At 43.9% G+C, this 21781-nt stretch overlaps 1 protein-coding gene across 1 annotated transcript; it reads left to right on the top strand.

The window, feature by feature from the left end:
• The first annotated feature begins 3119 nt into the window (after positions 1–3119).
• On the top strand, positions 3120–12767 carry IGFBP1 (insulin like growth factor binding protein 1). The gene is made up of 4 exons (XM_079947652.1): positions 3120–3519; positions 6917–7095; positions 10527–10655; positions 11746–12767. The coding sequence occupies exons 1-4, from the start codon at positions 3177–3179 to the stop codon at positions 11875–11877; spliced, it is 783 nt and encodes a 260-aa protein (XP_079803778.1). The 5' UTR covers positions 3120–3176; the 3' UTR covers positions 11878–12767.
• Positions 12768–21781: the final 9014 nt, after the last annotated feature.

Here is a 21781-nt window from a genome sequence, read left to right as displayed (position 1 = left end):
GGTCCTCTAGGGGCCAGGCTGTGTGCTGGTTACGCACATTTCAAACTCATTGCACCACTTTTCTTGAACTCTATTTAGGTTCAAGTGCTCAGTGATTCCCATTAAGTTCTGTGGGACAAAGAACTTTCACGTTATTGATTTAAATGGTCTTAAGTGTGCCTGCTTATTCCCCCCTTTCCTATTCATAGTTCTCCCTTTGCTTCCCTGTTTTCTGCAAACTTGTCAGCCTCAAGTTTGTGATTCCCCAATGTTGATGTATCTTTTTTTAAAAAAAAAAATGGAGCATTTCTTGCAATGTTTTCTTGGGAGCTTGTGCACATTTGAGCATTATTTAACTGTTCACTTTTTCCTCATTCAGATTAGGATGGAGTAGTTCACACCTGCATGTTACTGAATCTGTATCTAGGGGGCGACTTCAGCCTTTCCAGGACATACCAGTAGGCTTTCCTTGTGGTGTTTGTCCCTGCCTTCTGGTTTCTGGATTATATTATGTACCTGTAGGACAGATAGCTGCTCATGCCCCTTAAAAGGGGTGTGGGGGTGGAAGCCCTGCCCACACAAAAAGTGTGCAATTGAAAATTCCTCCACCAGAAATAGTTAAGAGTGCAGCCAGAAAAGATGTGAAAGCCTTGAAGAAAGGGGAACAGTCGAAAGTGACCATTGATCCACACAGCCCTAAACCCTGAAGCAAATGGTCTGTGCCCCTAAGTGGGATGGTTTGGAACCTAAGTTCCTCTAACTTATTGGCTCTTCACTGTAGCAGGCAGACCCGAATTTAAAGGGAGAAAGCACTGAGAATGGTGGTGTTTGAGGGTAGCATCATGCGGAGTATGATGGGGATTAAGTGGAAATAAAAGCAGCCGCAAAGAGGCAAACTATATCATAGAATCATAGAGTTGGAAGAGACCACAAGGGCCATCGAGTCCAACCCCCTGCCAAGCAGGAAACACCATCAGAGCACTCCTGACATATGGTTGTCAAGCCTCTGCTTAAAGACCTCCAAAGAAGGAGACTCCACCACACTCCTTGGCAGCAAATTCCACTGTCAAACAGCTCTTACTGTCAGGAAGTTCTTCCTAATGTTTAGGTGGAATCTTCTTTCTTGTAGTTTGGAACCATTGCTCCGTGTCCGCTTCTCTGGAGCAGCAGAAAACAACCTTTCTCCCACCTCTATGTGACATCCTTTTATATATTTGAACATGGCTATCATATCACCCCTTAACCTCCTCTTCTCCAGGCTAAACATGCCCAGCTCCCTTAGCCGTTCCTCATAAGGCATCGTTTCCAGGCCTTTGACCATTTTGGTTGCCCTCCTCTGGACACGTTCCAGTTTGTCAGTGTCCTTCTTGAACTGTGGTGCCCAGAACTGGACACAGTACTCCAGGTGAGGCCGGACCAGAGCAGAATACAGTGGCACTATTACTTCCCTTGATCTAGATGCTATACTCCTATTGATGCAGGCCAGAATTGCATTGGGGTTTTTAGCAGCCGCGTCACACTGTTGGCTCATGTCAAGTTTGTGGTCAACCAAGACTCCTAGATCCTTTTCACATGTACTGCTCTCAAGCCAGGTGTCACCCATCTTGTATTTGTGCCTCTCATTTTTTTTGCCCAAGTGCAATACTTTACATTTCTCCCTGTTAAAATTCATCTTGTTTGTTTTGGCCCAGTTCTCTAATCTGTCAAGGTCGTTTTGAAGTGTGATCCTGTCCTCTGGGGTGTTAGCCACCCCTCCCAGTTTGGTGTCATCTGCAAATTTGATCAGGATGCCCTTGAGTCCATCATCCAAGTCATTGATAAAGATGTTGAATAAGACCGGGCCCAAGACAGAACCCTGTGGCACCCCACTAGTCACTCTTCTCCAGGATGAAGACGAAGCATTGATGAGCACCCTTTGGGTTCGGTCATTCAGCCAGTTACAAATCCACTGAGTGGTAGCATAGTCAAGACCGCATTTTACCAGCTTCTTTACAAGAATATCATGGGGCACCTTGTCAAATGCCTTGCTGAAATCAAGGTAGGCTACATCCACTGCATTCCCTTCTTCTACCAGGCTTGTAATTCTGTCAAAAAACGAGATCAGGGTAGTCTGACATGATTTATATGCTAACAGCTGTTAATGCAGCCAGGTGTCTTTTAAAAAATGTTTCATAATGTTATTCATAGTTAATGCTATCTGGGTTTTTTGCTGTTTTAATGCTTTGAATAGGTTTTGGATTGTTTTATTATTTGCACAATGCCTCAGGTGTCTTGCAGCCCCTTGACCTCCTTCCCTCCCTTTTACAGAAAGCCTACAGAGAAGGATTCCAGCCTGGTCAGATTCATGTTTCCATGGAAGGAAATCCCACTTGCTTCCATGGGATTTACTCCCACTTAAGCATGCATAAGATACACCCTTGGTTTATGCTAAACCATATGCAAGGACAGTCTGCGTTATTCTTAAAGCAGCCCGTAAGGGAGCAGCTGTGCGATGGAGCCTTTGATAAGCACGTAGCCCAGCCTCTTACCCACTGATGCCAGGGACTCACATCTGAGCTCTGCTAAAGCACAAGTGTATCCACAGGAAACCGTCCCAAATAATCCTTTGCAAACACACTGTTGACATTAGCTCCTACGTGCTGCTGCGTTCAGGAGTTACCGGATCTCAGGGGCTTTGATTACCCTCTGGGGGCCTCTCTGGGTATGTCATTGTCCTAATAACCTCCAGCCACATGACAAAAATTAAACAAGAGGCCTTTGAATCTGTTGCTGTGGAAGTATGAAGTCAGCTACGGAGGTTTCAAGGCATTTGTCTCTCCTCCGTCTTTCTCAACAATAATTTAAATACCAGTAATTGAATTGTCCAAAGTAGCAGGACGTCTGATAAAGGGGGAAAAAAGAGTTCCTTTTCTGTAGACGTATTTAGAACCGTCCTGGAAAGGCTAAGAATGAGTAGAATAGTGATGCATTATTTCATCATTTAAAAAAATAGAGTGGGAGGGGCACAAACTACCAATGAAATGATGCTTTTCTGTCCCTCCTGCTCAGACAATAGTTAACTTGGGGTTAAAGATTAACAGACTGACAAGGAACTGTATAAATGCCCTGTGGTTGGAACACAGGGCTAGCTGAACGTGAGGAAGCGAACGGGTGCTCCTCTCCAGACTCAGCTGCTTTGCTGACTGGTCTCCTTCGCCATGTGTTCCACAGGCCTCCGCGGTGAGCTGCTGCTCCTGCTCCTCTGCCCTGGCCTCATCCTCGGGGCTGCTCTCCAACCCATGCACTGTGCCCCATGCACTGAAGAGGAGCTTGTGCTGTGCCCGCCGGTGCCTGCCAGCTGCCCTGAAACTGCTCATCCGCCAGGCTGTGGCTGCTGCCATACCTGTGCCCTCCAGCTGGGGGAGCCCTGTGGAGTATACACAGCCCGCTGTGCCCGGGGGCTCAGGTGCTCTGTGCCCCCAGAGGAACCCCGGCCCCTGCACGCCCTCCTCCATGGGCAGGGCACCTGCCTTCCCGCCTCTGACACGGCAGAGGCTGCAGGTAAATAATGTTCCTTCCTGTTTTGCATACTGCTTTGCATGTCTAGCAATTAGCGCATGGTTAACTTACTTATTTTATTACATTTATATGCTGCCTTATTCTTCCAAGGAGCTCAAGCGTCTCCTCCTCCCCATTTCATTCTCACAGCAGCTTTGTGAGGAAGGTTAGGCAGTGATTGGTCCAAGGTCACCCAGGGAGCTTCATGGCTGAGTGGGGATTTGAACTCTGCTCTCCCAGGTCCTAGCCTGACACTCTAACCATTACACCACACTGGCTGTGGCAGAATGCCAAGAGTATGTGGCTTTGGCATTAGATCTTCTCCACAGCAAGCAGCCAGTGGCCAAAAAAATGTGGGAAATGTTCCTGCATGTCAGAAAGCTGAGCTGTAGAAGCCCAGGCTGGGCCCAGTGCCAGGGCAAAGGCTTCGTCCACTGAACATTCCAGGTTTGATCCTGAGCACCGGTGTGAGGCAGCAAAGGTGGAGCTGAGCTCTGCCTGAGACCTTGGAGATCTGTCCCATAGGAGACTCCTGAAGGCACACCTTCACTAAGGGACGTTTTACTTATGGAGAAAGTTGGGGTCTGAGTGCAAAGCCAGGGGTATGTTGCTAAACTCTCAGTCAGAGGAAGAAACCCCCCAAGGGGCCTGCCCCCCCTTCACCTGTGGCAGCCATGTTGATGATGTTAATGTGTGTGTGTTGTGGAAGAAAAGGAAGGAAGGAAAATATTTGTTGCCTCTTTTCTGTCCTGCTCCTGTGCCTATTTCTGCTCCTGTGTTTTTGCAGACACCTGACAAGCAATAATTCTCTCTCATTCACATCCACACCATTTAATTTCTACTTCTCAGCCTGTTGTTAAAGGCATAGGAGTTACGGGTAGTTTTAATAGAAATCATAGAATCATAGAATCTTAGAGTTGGAAGGGATCCGAGGGTCATCTAGTCCAGCCCCCTGCAATGCAGGAATCTCAGCTAAAGCATCCAGGACAGATGGCCACCCGACATTTGCTTAAAAACCTCCAAAGAAGGAGAGGAAGGAATCTATTGAAAATAGATTCAATAAATGCTGTTGAAAATAGAATCTCTGCACCACAGTCCCCATCACTGGGATATGCTTTAAATTAATCAGCTATGGAATACCGTTTCAGATGTCAGTGAAAATATTTATCATCTTTCACAGGACTAGACCTGTCACTACAGCTAGGAGCAAAGCATGTTGTGATCACCTGGGAGCAACCACAGACTCCCATCTGCCTTTAAACTCTCCTGTGCCCAGTTTAGCTTCTGTGGTGCCAATATTTCAGCTGTTGAAAATTACATTAAGCAAACCATAGGAAACTTTGTAGAACTGTGGCTTGATCATGAATGGATAGAATTTTGCTTTTCATTAGAATTTTGCTTTCCATTAGGACTCAGCCAAGGATTTACAAAATACTTGTGAATTCCTGAACATGTCTCTCCTGCCCCCCATTTTGCTTGTAGTTCAAGAGTCCCTAGTAATTCCCATGGCTCAATTTGGTCTTAAGGATTGCTTAAATGGAAACTGACACTAGCCAAAGTGCTATGATTTGAAGTGTAATGAAAAAAGACTTTTGCCTGCTGCCTCTCCCCCACCCCCCGGCCACATAGTTAGATCCAAGAGGTTTCCATCAAAGTCTTAGATTTCACTGCCACAGTCCCTTATTTATAAATCTCTCTACACCCCACCCCCACAAGGCTTCTATTTGTTACCCCTTCTGTTGCCTCCTTTTTGCTCACCTACAAACTTTTTTGCACATTCAATTAGTACTTTTTATTTGAAAATTGCTTCAAGTGCTCTTCCCACATTGCACATGGGCAAACCTGGGGTTGCCATTTTCAAAAGGAAGAAACTTGCATGATGCAAATGTTTGCAAACGTGTATTTGCCATAGTCAGGCAATATTTTTTCAATGTACATTGTAACCAAAAGCCATAATGGTTCATTTGCTCATGGTCTTTAATAGTAACACTCTAGCATGATGGAAGTAATTGTTCTAGGAGCAATGTTCAAAGACATCCTGTTTTCATGCTTCAGCACACATTAAAGCCACACTAGAGCTTGCTCTAAATGCAATATTGGTAGTCCTGCATTTTGTCTTTCTGACCAGCTGAATGCTTGCTGTCTCCTCTGGACACCTATGAGCAATGTCACACCATTAACAGAAAGAAGCAAAGGGCTGTTGTTTACAGCAGTAGAAATTATCTTTCATTTCAGGATGCCCTCTCTTAGCTCTTGCATATGTTTGAATTTCTGAATTAATTGCTAGACTTTCTGTAATAAGTCACACTGTAGGGTTTTGAAAAATGTTTCTTATAAGAATAAGAGTTTGGATTTGATATCCCGCTTTATCACTACCCTAGGGAGTCTCAAAGCGGCTAACATTCTCCTTTCCCTTCCTTCCCCACAACAAACACTCTGTGAGGTGAGTGGGGGTGAGAGACCTCAAAGAAGTGTGACTAGCCCAAGGTCACCCAGCAGCTGCATGTGGAAGAGCGGGGAAGCGAACCCGGTTCCCCAGATTACGAATCTACCGCTCTTAACCACTACACCACACTGGCTCTTATAACCAGTGCTGGCTTCTGGATCTTTATACTCTGCACTAGAATCATCAAAATTCTGTATCTGTCTAACTCACATTTGTGATAAGAAAAGCTGAATCCGGAAATAAACAAAAATTACTTTTACATGTACTTGTGATGGTTTTATTCCTCCTTCCTCTAAGAAATGCAGATGACACAAACAGTTCTCACCCCTTGCTCCTTTTTATCCTTACAGCCTTGTGAGGAATCATGGGCTGAGAAAGAGAGATGGGTTCAAAGTTGTCCAGGGAGCTTCATTTGTGGAGCAGAGATTTGAACTTGGGTCTCTCCAGTCTTTGTTCAACACTGCCAGATAGATTCATTCTAAGATGAGATTCATCTTAATTGGCATTATTCTTGTTTTGCATGATTCTACCACTATTAAAAAAAAAATCCCATAATTTATACAGCTTCTGTTAGTCACGAAGAAGGAAAAGGTGTTACATAGGTTCCTATTGGAAAGCTGCATCTTCTGGCCTTTGAAAATCATAGCAACTCATCTGCACTCTCCCTAGGCACTGCCCTACACTGATTTCACAGCTATATGGGCTAGATATTTTCTTTTACTTTATTTAAGAGATCCAAGATTCTCGGGAAGTTGAATTATTATAGACAATACAGTGTTTTCAAGTTTTCATAAAAACCATGGCACACACAGAAAACTCCATATAAATGTCTGTTTTTCCTTGAGGGATGGAGGTTCCAGCCAGGATGTCGTAGCTCTGCTCTTCTAGAGCTGCCATTCATTTCCGCGGAGCTTGTGTGGAGTCATGTTTCCATTTGTGCTTCTCCCCTGCTAGAGTCCCTGGAAGCAGAAGACATGCCCCATGAAGACCGTGACATGACAGCTGATCAGCAGGACAACACCCAGCTGATGTTTGCTGCTGGCCAAGATAAGCCTGTCCCTTGGAATTCGGTCGCTGCCCATGAAAGTGTGAAAGCCAGGAGACTGAATGAACTTAAGAAGTTAAAGAAACAAGTGAGTTCTCTAACATCCATTTTCTGTTGTATCTGCACACTAAATTGAAGCAAAGCAGGCCATCAGTAGAAACATAATTTAGAATGCCATGAAATTAATTCCTTAAGCCATGACAAATTATACGATTCTAATGTGGTATAAATAGCAAGTGTTCTGGGCCTGGCCATGGGGAACTCCAGTTCATATTCCCACCCACTCACCAAACTTGCCACATGGATTTAGGCAAGTTGCCATTTCATAGCCACGAGGCTAAAATGCCACACACGAACTAGTTGGAAAAACAGTGTTGGGATACGTGTCTAGGGTAGGGCCAGTTCAAGACATTTTGCCACTTAGGGCAGATCAGAAAACTCCTCTTCCCTCCCCCCCCCCCAATCACCTGAGGCAATGAGAGGCAGCCTGGGGAAACCACAGCATGCGGAAGCAGCAGGGGATCACAAGGAGGCCGGAGAGGAAATAGGCAGTGGCAGTGATGGAGGGGCAACTCAGGGGGCAACTGGGGTGGTAGCGGCAACTCCTATCTGCAGGGAAGGAGAGAATCCGTTGCACTGCTGAAAGTTCTTCCAGATGTTTGGTCAGAATCTCCTTTCCTTGTAATGAAGCCATGGGTTCGGGTCCTGCTCTCTGGAGCAGGAGAAAACAAGCTTGCTCCCTTTTCCATGTGACAGCCCTTGAGATATTTGAAGATGGCTATCGGGGAAGAAATGGAGGCAGTGAGAGATTTTACTTTCTTGGGCTCCATGATCACTGCAGATGGTGACAGCAGCCATGAAATTAAAAGATGCCTGCTTCTTGGGAGAAAAGCAATGACAAACCTAGACAGCATCTTAAAAAGTAGAGACATCACCTTGCCAACAAAGGTCCGTTTAGTTAAAGCTATGGTTTTCCCAGTAGTCATGTATGGAAGTGAGAGCTGGACCATCAAGAAAGCTGATCGCCGAAGAATTGATGCTTTTGAATCATGGTGCTGGAGGAGGCTCTTGAGAGTCCCATGGACTGCAAGAAGATCAAACCTATCCATTCTTAAGGAAATCAGCCTTGAGTGCTCACTGGAAGGACAGATCCTGAAGCTGAGGCTCCAAGACTTTGGCCACCTCATGAGAAGAGAAGACTCTCTGGAAAAGACCTTGATGTTGGGAAAGATGGAGGGCACAAGGAGAAGGGGACAACAGAGGACGAGATGGCTGGATAGTGTTCTCGAAGCTACAAACATGAGTCTGACCAAACTGCGGGAGGCAGTGGAAGACAGGAGTGCCTGGCATGCTCTGGTCCATGGGGTCACAAAGAGTCAGACACGACTAAACGACTAAACAACAACAACAAATCATGTCTCTTCTCAGTTTCCTCTTTTCCAGGCTAAACATACCCAGCTCTCTCCACCATTCCTCATAAGGCTTGGATTACAAACCCTTGATCATCTTGGTTCCCTCTTCTGCACGCATTCCAGCTCGTCAATTTCCTTCTTAAATTGTGGTGCACAGAACTGGACACAGTACTTATGTGGTCTGACCAAGGCAGAATAGAGTGATACAGTGGTACCTCAGGTTAAGTACTTAATTCATTCCGGAGGTCCGTTCTTAACCTGAAACTGTTCTGAACCTGAAGCACCACTTTAGCTAATGGGGCCTCCCGCTGCTGCCGTGCCGCTGGAGCATGATTTCTGTTCTCATCCTGAAGCAAAGTTCTTAACCTGAAGCACTATTTCTGGTTTAGTGGAGTCTGTAACCTGAAGCGTATGTAATCCGAGGTACTACTGTACTATGGCTTCCCTTGATTGGGACACTATACTTCTGTTGATGCAGCCTAGAATAGCATTAGCTTTTTTAGCTGCTGCATCACATTGTGGACTCATGTTAAGCTAGATCCTTTTCACATGTACTGCTAGTAAACCAGGTATCCCCCATCCTATATTTGTGCATCTGGTTCTTCCTGCCTAAGTGACACTTGTCCCTATTGAATTTTATTCTGTTAGTTTTTGCCCCTTTCGCAAATCTGTTAAGGTAATCTTGTATCCCGATTCTGTATTTTGTGGCATTAGCAACCCCTCCCATTTGTTTTGGTTTTTTTTTTAAAAAAAATATTGGTTTTCTCTTATAACACACAGACAAAAACACAAAAGAAAACATTACATTTGACACAACATAAAAACTTAAGAACAATAAAAACACAAAAAATAAAATAAGAATTTTTTCTTCTTGTTCCCTGGTGTATTTACATTGCTAAAAGACTTCCTCAACACCCTCCAATCTGGATTTCATCATATCACATATTTAGCAGTTCCCAGTTACATGCAACCCCTTCCATTTGGTGTCTTCTGCAAATTAGATGAGCATCCCCTCAATACCTTCATCCAAGTCATTAGAAGCATCAGAGCCATCATGTATATTACACCCCACAGAGGAAAACAAGGACAAGAAATGTAGGTTCTAGCCTACTCTGAAGTTAGGATACTGGATTTCAGCAGTTTACAGCTGGAAAATACTCCCAGACACTAGGCCCAGCCAGCTGATCTTTCACCATGTTCCATATTTATCCTATGTTCAATGCTCACATATAACAATATACTCACATAGCACTGTAATGCCAATAAACATTTGCATTTGGTGTCTTAATTACAAAGTTTCTTGTTGTAGGATTATAATACTCTTACAAAGCTGTTGTGAAAGGAATGTAATCAAAACTCTGAAAACTGTAAGGAACTATATTTACTATTTATTTACTAATAAATAAAGTAATAAGCAGAGAAGCAGTCATAGCAGCAATGTTATGAATTAGGATGGGAGGGTTTGCTGAGTGTCCTGTACCTACAAAGAAGTGCCACTTGAGAGCACCAAAGAACAGAAAGTGAGCTGCTTAAGCAGAACAGCATGGCGTGATGGAGCTCAGTCCATGTGGTTTGTCATAGAATCATAGAGCTGGAAGAGACCATGAGGGTCATTGAGGCCAACCCCCTGGAACGTAGGCATCTTTCACCAATGGGGGGCTCAAACCCATGGCCCTTGATTAAAAGTCTCCTGCTGGCTGAGCTGTCACAGACTTAAGAGCATGAGTATTATGAATACTTTTGACAACGACCCTTGGATGCAGTAGATTCTCTTATTTGTCTGAAACAACAACTTGTGTTGTTAGATAGCAAGAGTCATATAAACATCGTCTGGTTATATAATGCCAAGGTTTCGGGTTCAGTCCCCGCATGGGACAGCTGCCTATTCCTGCGCTGCAGGGGGTTGGACTAGACAATCCTCAGGGTCCCTTCTAACTCTGTGATTTTGTGCTATCCAGCCACGAGTCAGGCCCTTTGGGTTCAAGGACTACAGACTTTAAAATGCATTAATAAGTAGTTTGCTCCAGATTTCATTATAAAAAGTTGTTTATATATCAGTTCTTATATGTTATTATTTAACACTTCAATATTTACAATATTCTTTCAGGCACCATGTAAAAAAGAACTCTACAAGGCGCTGGAGAAGTTAACCAAAGATCAACAAAGAATCGGAGGAGAGATATACAGATTCTATTTGCCCAACTGTAATCGGAATGGATTTTACCACAGCAAGCAGGTAATCTTGTTTTGGGGGTAGGGATGGATAACTGCTGGTTTCTCTCAGATACACATTTTTTCTTTCTTTAATTCAGTTTGCATCAGTTTGTGGTTTATTAAATAATTTTAGGGTCCTCATGAGAATCCAGCAATATTTTATTGTGTCTATCTCCTGAGGCATACATGTTGATATTTGCATGCACACTTTTATCTCATGCACACATTTTTGTTACCATGTTGCGGTTGGAGAACAGCACCACAAAATATGGAGAAAGGCCAGTTTTGAAGGATGTTTCTGTTCATATGTTGTTTTGAGAAGTGCAAATTAGGTACATTTGCATCCAAACATGAAACAAATTTCTTCCACTTCCCTGGAGTCAATAGCTAGAGTCAATTATTCCCATGTTGCTGAAATAAATGCTTTCTTTGGAAGAAGGCCTCTGTCTGCAGCAAGACAGTTGCACAGCAACTTCCTATGGTAGAAAATGGTTTTCAGTTGTACAGGCTTAGAATAAAAAAGGAAGACGGGGAGAAAGTGCTTTGGAATTAGCTCTATGCAGACTCCTCATTTTGAGTACAAGTGTGAAGATTACACTCCATCACAACATTGATATCCATGTGAAAGATATGTATGGGACCTACAGACGCAGCTACTATGGGGGTGATCTGTATGCTGTGCAGTTCATGCCTTCTGCACATTTGGAGGATACTCAAACATCAATCCATGTACAAACATTCTTCCGTAGGCATGGATATTGGGTGCAGAGAGTGGGAGGCCTTGCTCCCACAACAGCAAATCATTCCGTTACATTGTCTGAACAATCTGAAGTGTAGGTCCCCAGTCTCCACACATTTTAGTAATATTGCCTCAATAGAGACACTCCATATCCAACATTATGCATATATAATTGATTGAGCAATGCAAACATATGGCTGAGTGACAATTGCTGTTTGCTTGAATTACTAATTTTATTTCTACCCACACTGAGTAGTCAGCATCCCTCCGATGTGTTTCAAAATTGAATGACTCCCTCAAATAACCTCATCTCATGAAGCATCTACTCCATTTCAATTACTTTGAAATAAACTTAGTCATTTACCCCAACTAGTGTGAAACTTCACTTGATCGAAGTCCTGCAAAATGCTGGTGTGTCTATCCAAAAGATGGGAGCAGAATTCCTGGATCCATCGAAGTGACCGGCAACCCTGAATGTGAACAGTATTTTGACTCACAAGAATAAGAGCAAATATACAACAAAGTTTATGCAAGTAGACTCCAATTTCTCCACAGTCAAGGAAACCCTCAGGCAGCAGGTCTTTCAGCACAGACTGGTCACACAGCCTAGTCCTAGGCATGATTTCTCAGATGCAAAGCCCCCATGATCCCAGGATGCACTGCCTGTCAGTGCATATAGGACTGTGACCTAGTGTTGCAGGGGAAATCCCCAATATTGTCTCATCTTGTAATCTTAAAGAAGATTGGACAGTGGAGATGCTGGACCTTCACACATTCAAATGTAGAAATAACAGTAACAGGACTACTTTTGTAGCCTGATCATATTTCATGATTCATAAACAGTGCTGGATTATTTATTTTAAATTTTTTATATATTTTATTTGTCTGCATTATTAACTTATAAATCTGTATTCTTCAACACTTTGATACTTAATATATGATACTTTTAATATTGTTTCTCTGAAAATATGCACTTTTTCTGTTTTCAAAGAGCACTGTAGATCAGTTAATAGAGTGCAAAAATTATGGAGAAAATAGTTTTGTCAATGATTACTTTTGTATCATGTATTTATGCCGTTTGAAAGTGTAGTGTAGATATGAGAACGACACCGAGTACAGTTCTAGTATTTATTTAAAAGCCTATTCCATTTTCTTTTTCTTTCTTTCTTTTTATTATGCTTTATTATAAACACCACCAAAAATCAAAAAGAAAAACCATACATCTATGCCAATTGTTACACCAAATACAAAAGAAACAAAAGAATAAAACCATATATTCTGACAGTAGATCTTCTTCAAGTACATCTAACTTCCCGTCTTCTCCATACTTCATTTAATATTTACAAACTTATTGCATAAACCTGTCTGTTCATTTTATAATAAAGTATTATTCTCCTGTGATTTTCTTTCTTATTTCGTACAACTGCAGAAGTTATTCAAAGGCAGCGACCTAGTTCATACTGCAACAATTCTTCTTAAGATGTGTTTCAAAAACCTCCCACTTTGCAATAAATACTTGTTTTGACTTATCTTTCATTTTTTTTGGACAATTGGGCTAACTCTCCATATTCGGCTAGTTTTTGTAACCATTCTGACCTGGAAGGGATTTTATCCCTTTTCTAATTAAGATTAAGATTAATATTAAGATTAAGATTCTCACTGCGACTGTAGCGTATAAAAAAAACCTTATTTTACATTCCTAGGAATGTCTGGCCCTGTTATTCCGAGTTGAAAAGCTTCTGGTTTTTAAAAAAATGAAACCCTAAACATTTTTTAAAGTTCTACATAGATGATGTCCCAGAAGATCTTAATTTTTTTAACATAGCCACCACATGTGGAACATAGTGCCACTTTCTACACCGCATCTCCAACAAGTACTAGATACATTTTTTTACATTTTGGAAAGCTTCCATGGCGTCAAGTACCAACAATATTGCATTTTTTAGAAGTTTTCCCTCAAAGTATAACACGCTGGCCTTGGCCAATAAAGTGAGATGAGCGCCACAACCCCAGAGTCGGCCATGACTGGACCTAATTGTTAGGGGTCCCTTTACCTTTACCTTTATAACATGCTGTGAATTTCCAATTAACTTTCCATAAATTTTCCCACTCTTTCATTTCTATATTATACCCAAAATCCTGGGCCCATTTAATCATGACAGCTCTCACCTCCTCCTCCTTGACTTCCCAGTCAAGGAGGAGGTGGTACACCTTTGAAAGAGTTTTTATTTTTGAATTAACCAAATCTGCTTCCAATCTGGATATTTCTGGTGCAAACCTGCTTTTTTTATGTTTTAAATGTTTCAAACAATTGATAATAATGAAACCAGTCTGCTATTTGCTCTCTTATATCTTCAAAGCTTTTCAGCTTTAGATCATTGATTTCTTCCCTTAATAAAGTTTTATATATAGACTCTCCTCCCTGAAAGAGAGGGGAGTGGTTGTGGGCGGGAGCCCGAGCACCGCCCAGCAGGGGGCATTTGCCCCAGTGTGCAGAACTGTATGGCCATTGAAAAATCCAGGAAACTCTTAAATCGTGCATTAACCCGTTGGGTGCACTTTTTGTATGGCCGAGTCATTTATCATGACCGTATCCGGATTGGCGACCAAGCTTTATACCGGAATGATGGTGTCCACCTATCGGATCTGGGGAATGACATTTGGTTAGCTAGTGTCAGCAAAAGCATCTGGGATTGGTTACAGCTTTGAAGGTATTGGCGGCGAGCCTTTCGGCTCGGGTGGCGGTTAGGCATTGGAATAATGTGTTGTGGTGTGTCGAAGTGCTAGGTGTGGCCATCGCCTATGCCTTCAATGTTTAGGGGTATTCCGTTAAAGGAATCTGGCGGTCGTGTATTCTGTCCGATGCCTGCTTGGCGGGAGGCCATGGCACGACCCTCGGTGACAGCAGGAGGTGAGCCTATAGTTGGATCAGCATCAACAGGCTCCACCTACTGGTGAATAAACCCACTTGTTTCGATCCAATGCCTAAGCCAATACCTTTTCATTGCTGTAATCAATAAAGTTGTGGCCTTTTCTAGCCCATTAACCTTATATCTCATGTCCTTGTGTCTTCATTTCACTTTGCGGGGTCGGGTCCTCGAACCACAATGGCCAATGTCCACCCGTATTTTTCTTCTTTACCGCAGCTGCTTCAATTGGTGATATCTACCAAGGTGTTTGGGGCTCTAAAAGATCTTTATATTTCTCCCAGACTGTGTATAGGGATTTTCTGACAATGTGATTCAAAAAGTTCTTGTGAATTTTAACTTTCCTGTACCACAGGTACACATGCCACATGTGCCACTGTTGTCGTACCCCTCTAAATCTAACAAGTCTGGGTCCTTAAACATGCACCACTCTTTTAGCCAGCTGAGGCAGGCGACCTCATTTTAGGTCAGGTTGGGAAAAGCCTCCTCTTTCTTTAATGTCAATTAGGATTTGATGTTTAATTCTAGGTCTCCTCCCCTGCCATATCAATTTCGAGATGTCTTTTTGCCAGGTTTTGAGGCAGCCTGTCCCACCTAGTATCGGGATTGTTTGAAACAGAAAAAGTAATTTAGGAAGCATGGTCATTTTAATGATGGAAATTTTTCCTAAAAATGAGGTTTACCCTGTTCCATATCTCAACGTTTCTTTTTGTTTCATTCCAGACTTTCGTATAGTTATCTTGAAACAAATTTATATTTTGGGTGGTAATCCAAATACCTAGGTATTTTACTTTATTACTAATCTCTAGGCCAGATGTTTTTTCCAAATCTTCCATTTCTTGCACTGTTACATTTTTGACCAACAATTTCGTCTTAGAGGGATTCAATTTAAAGCCTGCTGCTTCTCCAAAAATTTTAATTTACTTGAATGCTCTTATCAAGCTTTCTTTTGGATTTTCGGTCATGCTGAGTAGGTCATCAGCGAATTCTTTAAATTTGTATGTCTTGTATGCCTTGTCTCCTAGTGTTAAATTTTTGATGCCTTGATCTTCTCGTATTAGATTATTCAGAACTTCCAACACTAAAATGAAGATCAATGGAGACAATGGACATCCTTGCCGGGTACCTTTACTTATTAAACATTCTTCTGTGATGTTTCCATTGATAATTATTTTGGCTCTTTGTTCGGAATAGATGGCATTAATCCCTTTGTAAAATTGTTCACCGAGCCCTATTTTCTACACCAACTTTTTCATGAATTTCCATGATATGTTATCACTGAGCACAGTTCTAAAGGTAAAGGCAAAGGTACCCCTGCCCGTTCGGGCCAGTCTTGCCAGACTCTAGGGTTGTGCGCTCATCTCACTCTATAGGCCGGGAGCCAGCACTGTCCGCAGACACTTCCGGGTCACGTGGCCAGCGTGACAAGCTGCATCTGGCGAGCCAGTGCAGCACACATTCCATTTTCATAGCATGCTGACATCACTCCTCCATTTCCATGTTCAATTCCATGGAGCAGCTCATCCCCTGGGCATTTGTCCTGTGACTCCTAGGCATGGGGCCAAGAGGTCTGTCTTTTATCCCACTGCAGGAAAACCCACTGATTACCACTGAACTGGAACAACCATCCATTGGGTTTTCTACAGATGGTTCTGATTCAGCAGTAAACAGTGGTTTTCCCCAGGGAAAGCAGTAACTTTAACACATAGACCCTGTAGTTGCTGCTGCCTCCCACCCATGTGGCCTGGCAGGGTGGAAGCACAGCTCAACAAAGGCAGTTCCTCCTAACTGGGCATCAGTGTGAAGGTCGTCATGCAAGAAAGAACGTCCTCCTGTTATAGTGTCATAAATGAATAAGACTACAATGTATAACATTTAGCATATGTAAAATCTCACAAGTTGACCTTGTGTTATTTAAGATGAATTATGAAATAAACTATTTTCTTTTGACACTCTCTTTTGCTTTCATCAAAGTGCTGGCTTGAACACTGAGCTGCAACAAGCACAAATGTTGTTATGAGCCACTAATGGCCAGAGATAGCAGGTGGGGAGGTACATTTGCACCTGTATTTCAAGATGGATGGGAGTTCATCGTGCATCGCCAGCCACCTCATGGCATGTGGCTGGGTTTGCAGTATTGGAGGGTTTCCACTTGGCTGTGCATCACAATGCAAATATATATCCACCTCCTCTCTTCATGCACAGCTCCCAGCCGAACAGGACATCTCCCTTGCTACACTGAAACAACCAGCACTCTTTTAGCCTAAAGTCTGCAGCTTCTCTGTCCTATAGGCTCATTTTGTCACATCAGTCGTGAAGCCCACTGGGTAACCTTGAACCTACCATCACACACAGGTACTCCTGTCAAAGCTTATTATATGAAAAATTCACTCACTATCCACATCAAAACAGCCAGACCTGTGTGTAGTACTCTAAACAAATAAGCGGCCAGGGCTGTCTTAATCATAGGCACCAGGGGTGCAGGGCACCTGGCGCTGGACTCTCAGGGGTGCCAGGCCAAGAATCCGGGGCCCGAGAGTTGGAGTCCGGGGAAGAGCCTGCCGGCCGGTTGGAGCACTGTGGTGGGCTCTTCTGCTGCGGGCAGCCTTGTGCTGCGAGTTCGGGGGGCAAGTGAGCCAACAAGGCACTGAGGCGGCCAGCCGGCTCTGCCCTCCTGCATGCCTGGGATTGGCGTAGGGCCGTGGAGAGGCCTGCCCAGCACACTCTGCTTACACCATGCAGCAACCGGCTTTGCTCAGTCACTGACACCGACTCATGTGGGGGATGGGGAGGAGAGGGAATGAACAAAGGAACAGTTTTACACAGAGGGCTTGAGAAATGCAAGAAAACAGCAAAGTAGCTTGAGGGTGTGTGTGTTCTCTATAAGGAGGGATTTAAAAATAACCTTGAAAGTGAGGAGTATCTTTAGTGTTTCTTTCTCCTTCTACCCCTCCCCACTCTTCTTCTCCACCTCTCCCCCCAGGCAACCCCCTCCTCCTTAAGTCACCCAGCTTTATGGGGACAGGGAGAATGTTGCAGGTCTGCATGTGTGCCCTATTTCTCACTTTCCTTCCCTGTAATAACAAAATATTTCTGCTTCTGATCTTAATCTTGTTTTGCCCTCCCCACACTCCCACCCATGTGCACACTAATTTTGGGAAAGGCAGGCTGGAGCTTCCACGTGGAGAGCATCAGCCCAGCAGTGGTATTGCTTAGGCTCCCATTGACAAATGTGCTCCCACTTACATACATGCCAAAAATAGCACAGAAAATGGGCGGGGTGGAAGCAGAATGGGGAAGATCCCACTTAGGGTAAGGAGACCCCAGTGAAAATGACTCCCACGGGGGAGCTGCAGAAAGAATGTGGCTGGTCAAGGGAGCCTTGGACTCCAAAAAAGTCAAAAACCACTGCTCTAGTGTTTTGCCTGCACTGAGCAAAATCCCCTATAACTGTTCTCCTACGAAAAGAACAACAACAAAAAACTACACAGCATGCCCCTGCAAAGATCTCTTGGAGGCAGCAGTGTCTTTGAAGACTTGCTGAGGGAAAAGTGATTTGGGTGAAACAAAAGCCAATGATTTGCAGAAGTGGGTGGGACAGGAGCAGGCCAGTGGGCACACAATGCATTCCCCCGGCAGCCATAGATCTCTTCCCAGTGCACAGACAGCCTGTTCCAAATAGCTCTCCATAAACACGTCCTTTAAGTACGTATTAAGCTCTTGCCATCTAGCAAAATTGCTCAGCACTTTTCATACTTTAAATATAATTTGAATGGCTAATACAGGAATCTCTGTGGAGCCATCCATGGTTACTCAGTTTAAAAAAGGAAAAGGAAAAGTGTGAGCAGAGATACCAAAAATGATTTCCCAAAAGGTTTTTAAAAACCATTACTTAATTTTAGGGCTCGGGTCAATAAGGGATTATGCTATGCTAATGTTTCTATGGAATTTAGTCATAAAAAGTTCAGCCTGTACTAAAAACTAATTAATTCTGAGGTTTTGGTATGCATTGAAACTTCCTTCTCCTCATGCACAAATAGCAAACATTGTGCCCTCTGGGCTGTGCTTGCCAGGGAGGTGGAATGTGATATTCCAAGCTCCAAAGACTATCGCACTGTATGCCAGGGGGAAAGGACATTTTCTGAGGGAGCTTGAGAGACAATAGATCTGCTTACAGGCGATGCTAATTTCATTTTCTGTCACTTATGTGGGGATTTATTCTGTTTATTTATTACTCTCCTTAACATACTGACCCAAATATGTAGAGCAACCCAGCAGGCCTCAAGAAAGTCTTTGGCTGCTTGTGGGGAACTGCCAAGGGGGCAGGGCAAGCACTCGGAGGCTGCAGTGCATTCAGCGCTGGCCCACCCATGAGGCAAGGTGAGACAGCCACCTTGGGCAGCAGGATCCACAGGGGCAGCAGATCCAAGGAACACATGACTTGCTGCTGCCGCCACCATGCTGGCAGGGCATCTGTGGCATACTCCTGGGAGCAGGAATTGGCTGTCTCTTGGGTAGCCCATCCCAGGCTGCCTCCACAGAGACCTCTTGGCCAAAGTGAGGCACTGCTGGTCTCGCCTCACTGCCTCGATGCCAAAATGTCTTGGGCTGGCCCTGAATGCCTTGGTGGTCTGCACTGGACCAGCACATTTACCAGCTTTGCAGAGCTGGAGCAGAGAAATGCCTGTGATAGCAACAGTGCGTCTGGAGGAAAAGCCTGCCTGTCCTCAGGTTCCTAGAAGGGAGTGAAGATGCCAGTCTGCACACGGAGACACATTTAGTGCCTTGGAGGCAAGGCAGGGCTCTGTTGTGGGGTCTGTTCCTATATTCAATTTAATAATAATAATAATAATAATAATAATAATAATATTTCTTTCTTTCTTTCTTTCTTTCTTTCTTTCTTTCTTTCTTTCTTTCTTTCTTTCTTTCTTTCTTTCCTGTCCATCTGGCTGGGTTTCCCCAGCCACTCTCCATGGCTTCCAACAAAAGATTAAAAATACATTAAAACATCAGTCATTAAAAACTTCCTTCAACAGGGCTGCCGTCAGATAGTTATTTCCTTGACATCTGGTGGGAGGGCGTTCTATAGGATGGGTGCCACTACTGAGAAGGCCCTCTGCCTGGTTCCCTGTTACCTCACTTCTCGCAGTGATGGACCCGCCAGAAGGCCCTTGGAGCTGGACCTCAGTGTCTGGGTTGAACAATGGAGGTGGAGATGCTCCTTCAGGTATATTGCATAATATAAAGGTCAAGGTAAAGGTACCCCTGACTGTTAGGTCCAGTCGTGGACGACTCTGGGGTTGCGGCGCTCATCTCGCTCTATAGGCCGAGGGAGCCGGTGTTTGTCCACAGACAGCTTCTGGGTCATGTGGCCAGCATGACTAAGCCGTTTCTGGCGAACCAGAGCAGCGCACAGAAACGCCATTTACTTTCCTGCCAGAGCGGTACCTATTTATCTACTTGCACTTGACGTGCTTTCGAACTGCTAGATGGGCAGGAGCTGGGACCAAGCAACGGGCGCTCACCCCGTCACAGGGAATCAAACCACCAACATTCTGATCAGCAAGCCCTAGGCTCAGTGGTTTAGACCACAGTGCCACCCACGTTCCTAGAATTGAATAATATAGGAAAGAGCAAAAAGGTAAGTTCTCAGATCCAATGAGTGTGGGGGTTATAACTGACCCCAGCAGTGATGTGCAGTCGGTGAGTCCAGGAGACTAGGCTAGTCTCCTAAATGTTCCTGGTGAATTAGAGTATTAAAGCCTGGTGCCCAAAGCTCAGAAGGCTCCTGCCCGGCTTAGAGAGGCGCAAAGTTCCCCTATGAAAAATTTCAGCACACACTACAGGTCCCCAGCAATGTCCCTGTCAGGGTGAGAGTCAAGGTGTGCTCCGTCTAAACCGTCCCAATATTCAATCTATTTGCTTTCCTTCTATAGAATTCAATGGGATCTGAACATCTCTTAGAATACCCCAGTCCTGTTTGTTAGGCCTGGCCTGCTATCCTGGCTTTCTGCTTGCAGAGACTTAGGTTTTTAAAAAACGTACACAGCTCACTGGGTAAGTATGGAAAGAAGCATTTGGCAATGTGATTCCCAGTGCTATTTTTCTAGAAAAAGAGCTGCCAGAACTCACCATGAACGCCTTCCTTGTACTCTTATCATGGCAGCGGCTGAGAGGCGCTGAAACTAAGTTCTGGCAAGTTCTGACTGAAGAAAGCCCTGCTGATTCCACCATTTTCTTAAGCCACATGTTACAAAATGACAGCTGCATCTCACAAAGAGACAAGGGCACAACATGGTGCACCCCCCCCCCCATCATGCGCTGTGCGTTTGTGAGGGCACCCTTTGCAGATTCCACAGCAGCTACTGGCAGGCTCAAGGGCCAGGCTGGTGAGCCCTGTTTTAGTCTACCTGCCTTCACCACCTTGTTCTGTGTACATGTGTCTCACATCCAGGCCATGTGATGTGAAAAATGCTACATGCAGATTCTTACGCCCTTTGTTCTTAACATATGCTTTCCATGGTTTATGTGAAAGTGATTAGCAATAATCAGGTGTAATACTGAAGTTTGTTTTATTGTGTTTTCATTGGGATCCTAAATCACAAGTGAAGTGTTTGCTTATTAAAATATTGAGCTGAGAACTGAATTTTTAAAAAAGACCAATGAAAGCACAAAAAGAGGCATTAATTCACTTTTACACCATTCAGTTCTGTGTGGGCCAAAAATAACAGAGCTAATTCCACACATGTTACTGAATTATGCCCCACACTAATTACAGCTGGCACCTAGGAGGACTAGGTTTTTAACTTTTTGGGTGGCATGAAAAACTTCCCTAAGCTCATCTTGATCATCCTATATGTATACAGTGGTACCTCTAGATGTGAACGGGATGTGTTCCGGAGCCCCGTTCACATCTAGAAGCAAACATAACCAGCGACGGCATGTCTGCGCACACGCACGCCGCTTTTTGCCACTTCTGTGCATGCGCGTGATGTAATTTTGAGTATCTGCGCATGCGCAAGCATCAAAACCCGGAAGTAACACACTGTATTTGCGTTGCCTGACCTTGTCCACATTGTTGGAGGTCAGATGGATCCCACAAATATTTCAGGTATAAACTGGAAAATCATTAGGCAGTTTGGCTTCTGAACAGGATTTCTGGGGACAGGGTGGGGGGATATTGGATGCTCATGTCATGTCTTTTTGAAAATTAAATACTTGCCTTAATTTAAAACACTGTAATTTAAAACACTGTAACATATTGAAGTAGAAAATATGGAGAAAATTCTGTGACCTTAACTTTGTGATAGCAAAGTTATATTGTAGATATACTGTATTCCGACCCAATGCCATTTGATAGGCTATCTGCTTTTTAAGGCAATGACTGTTTTTCTGCTTGCTCTGTCCACATAGAGCAGGCTTGCGGAGCAGCTCCATTAGAACCTTCATTAGGCCACATTAGGAATCCTACAACTTAAAACA

Source organism: Podarcis cretensis, assembly GCF_951804945.1.
Source record: "Podarcis cretensis genome assembly, chromosome: 12".
NCBI lineage: Eukaryota > Metazoa > Chordata > Lepidosauria > Squamata > Lacertidae > Podarcis > Podarcis cretensis.
The sequence above is the reverse complement of the archived record's forward strand: the minus strand, read 5'-3'. Positions and strand labels throughout refer to the sequence as shown.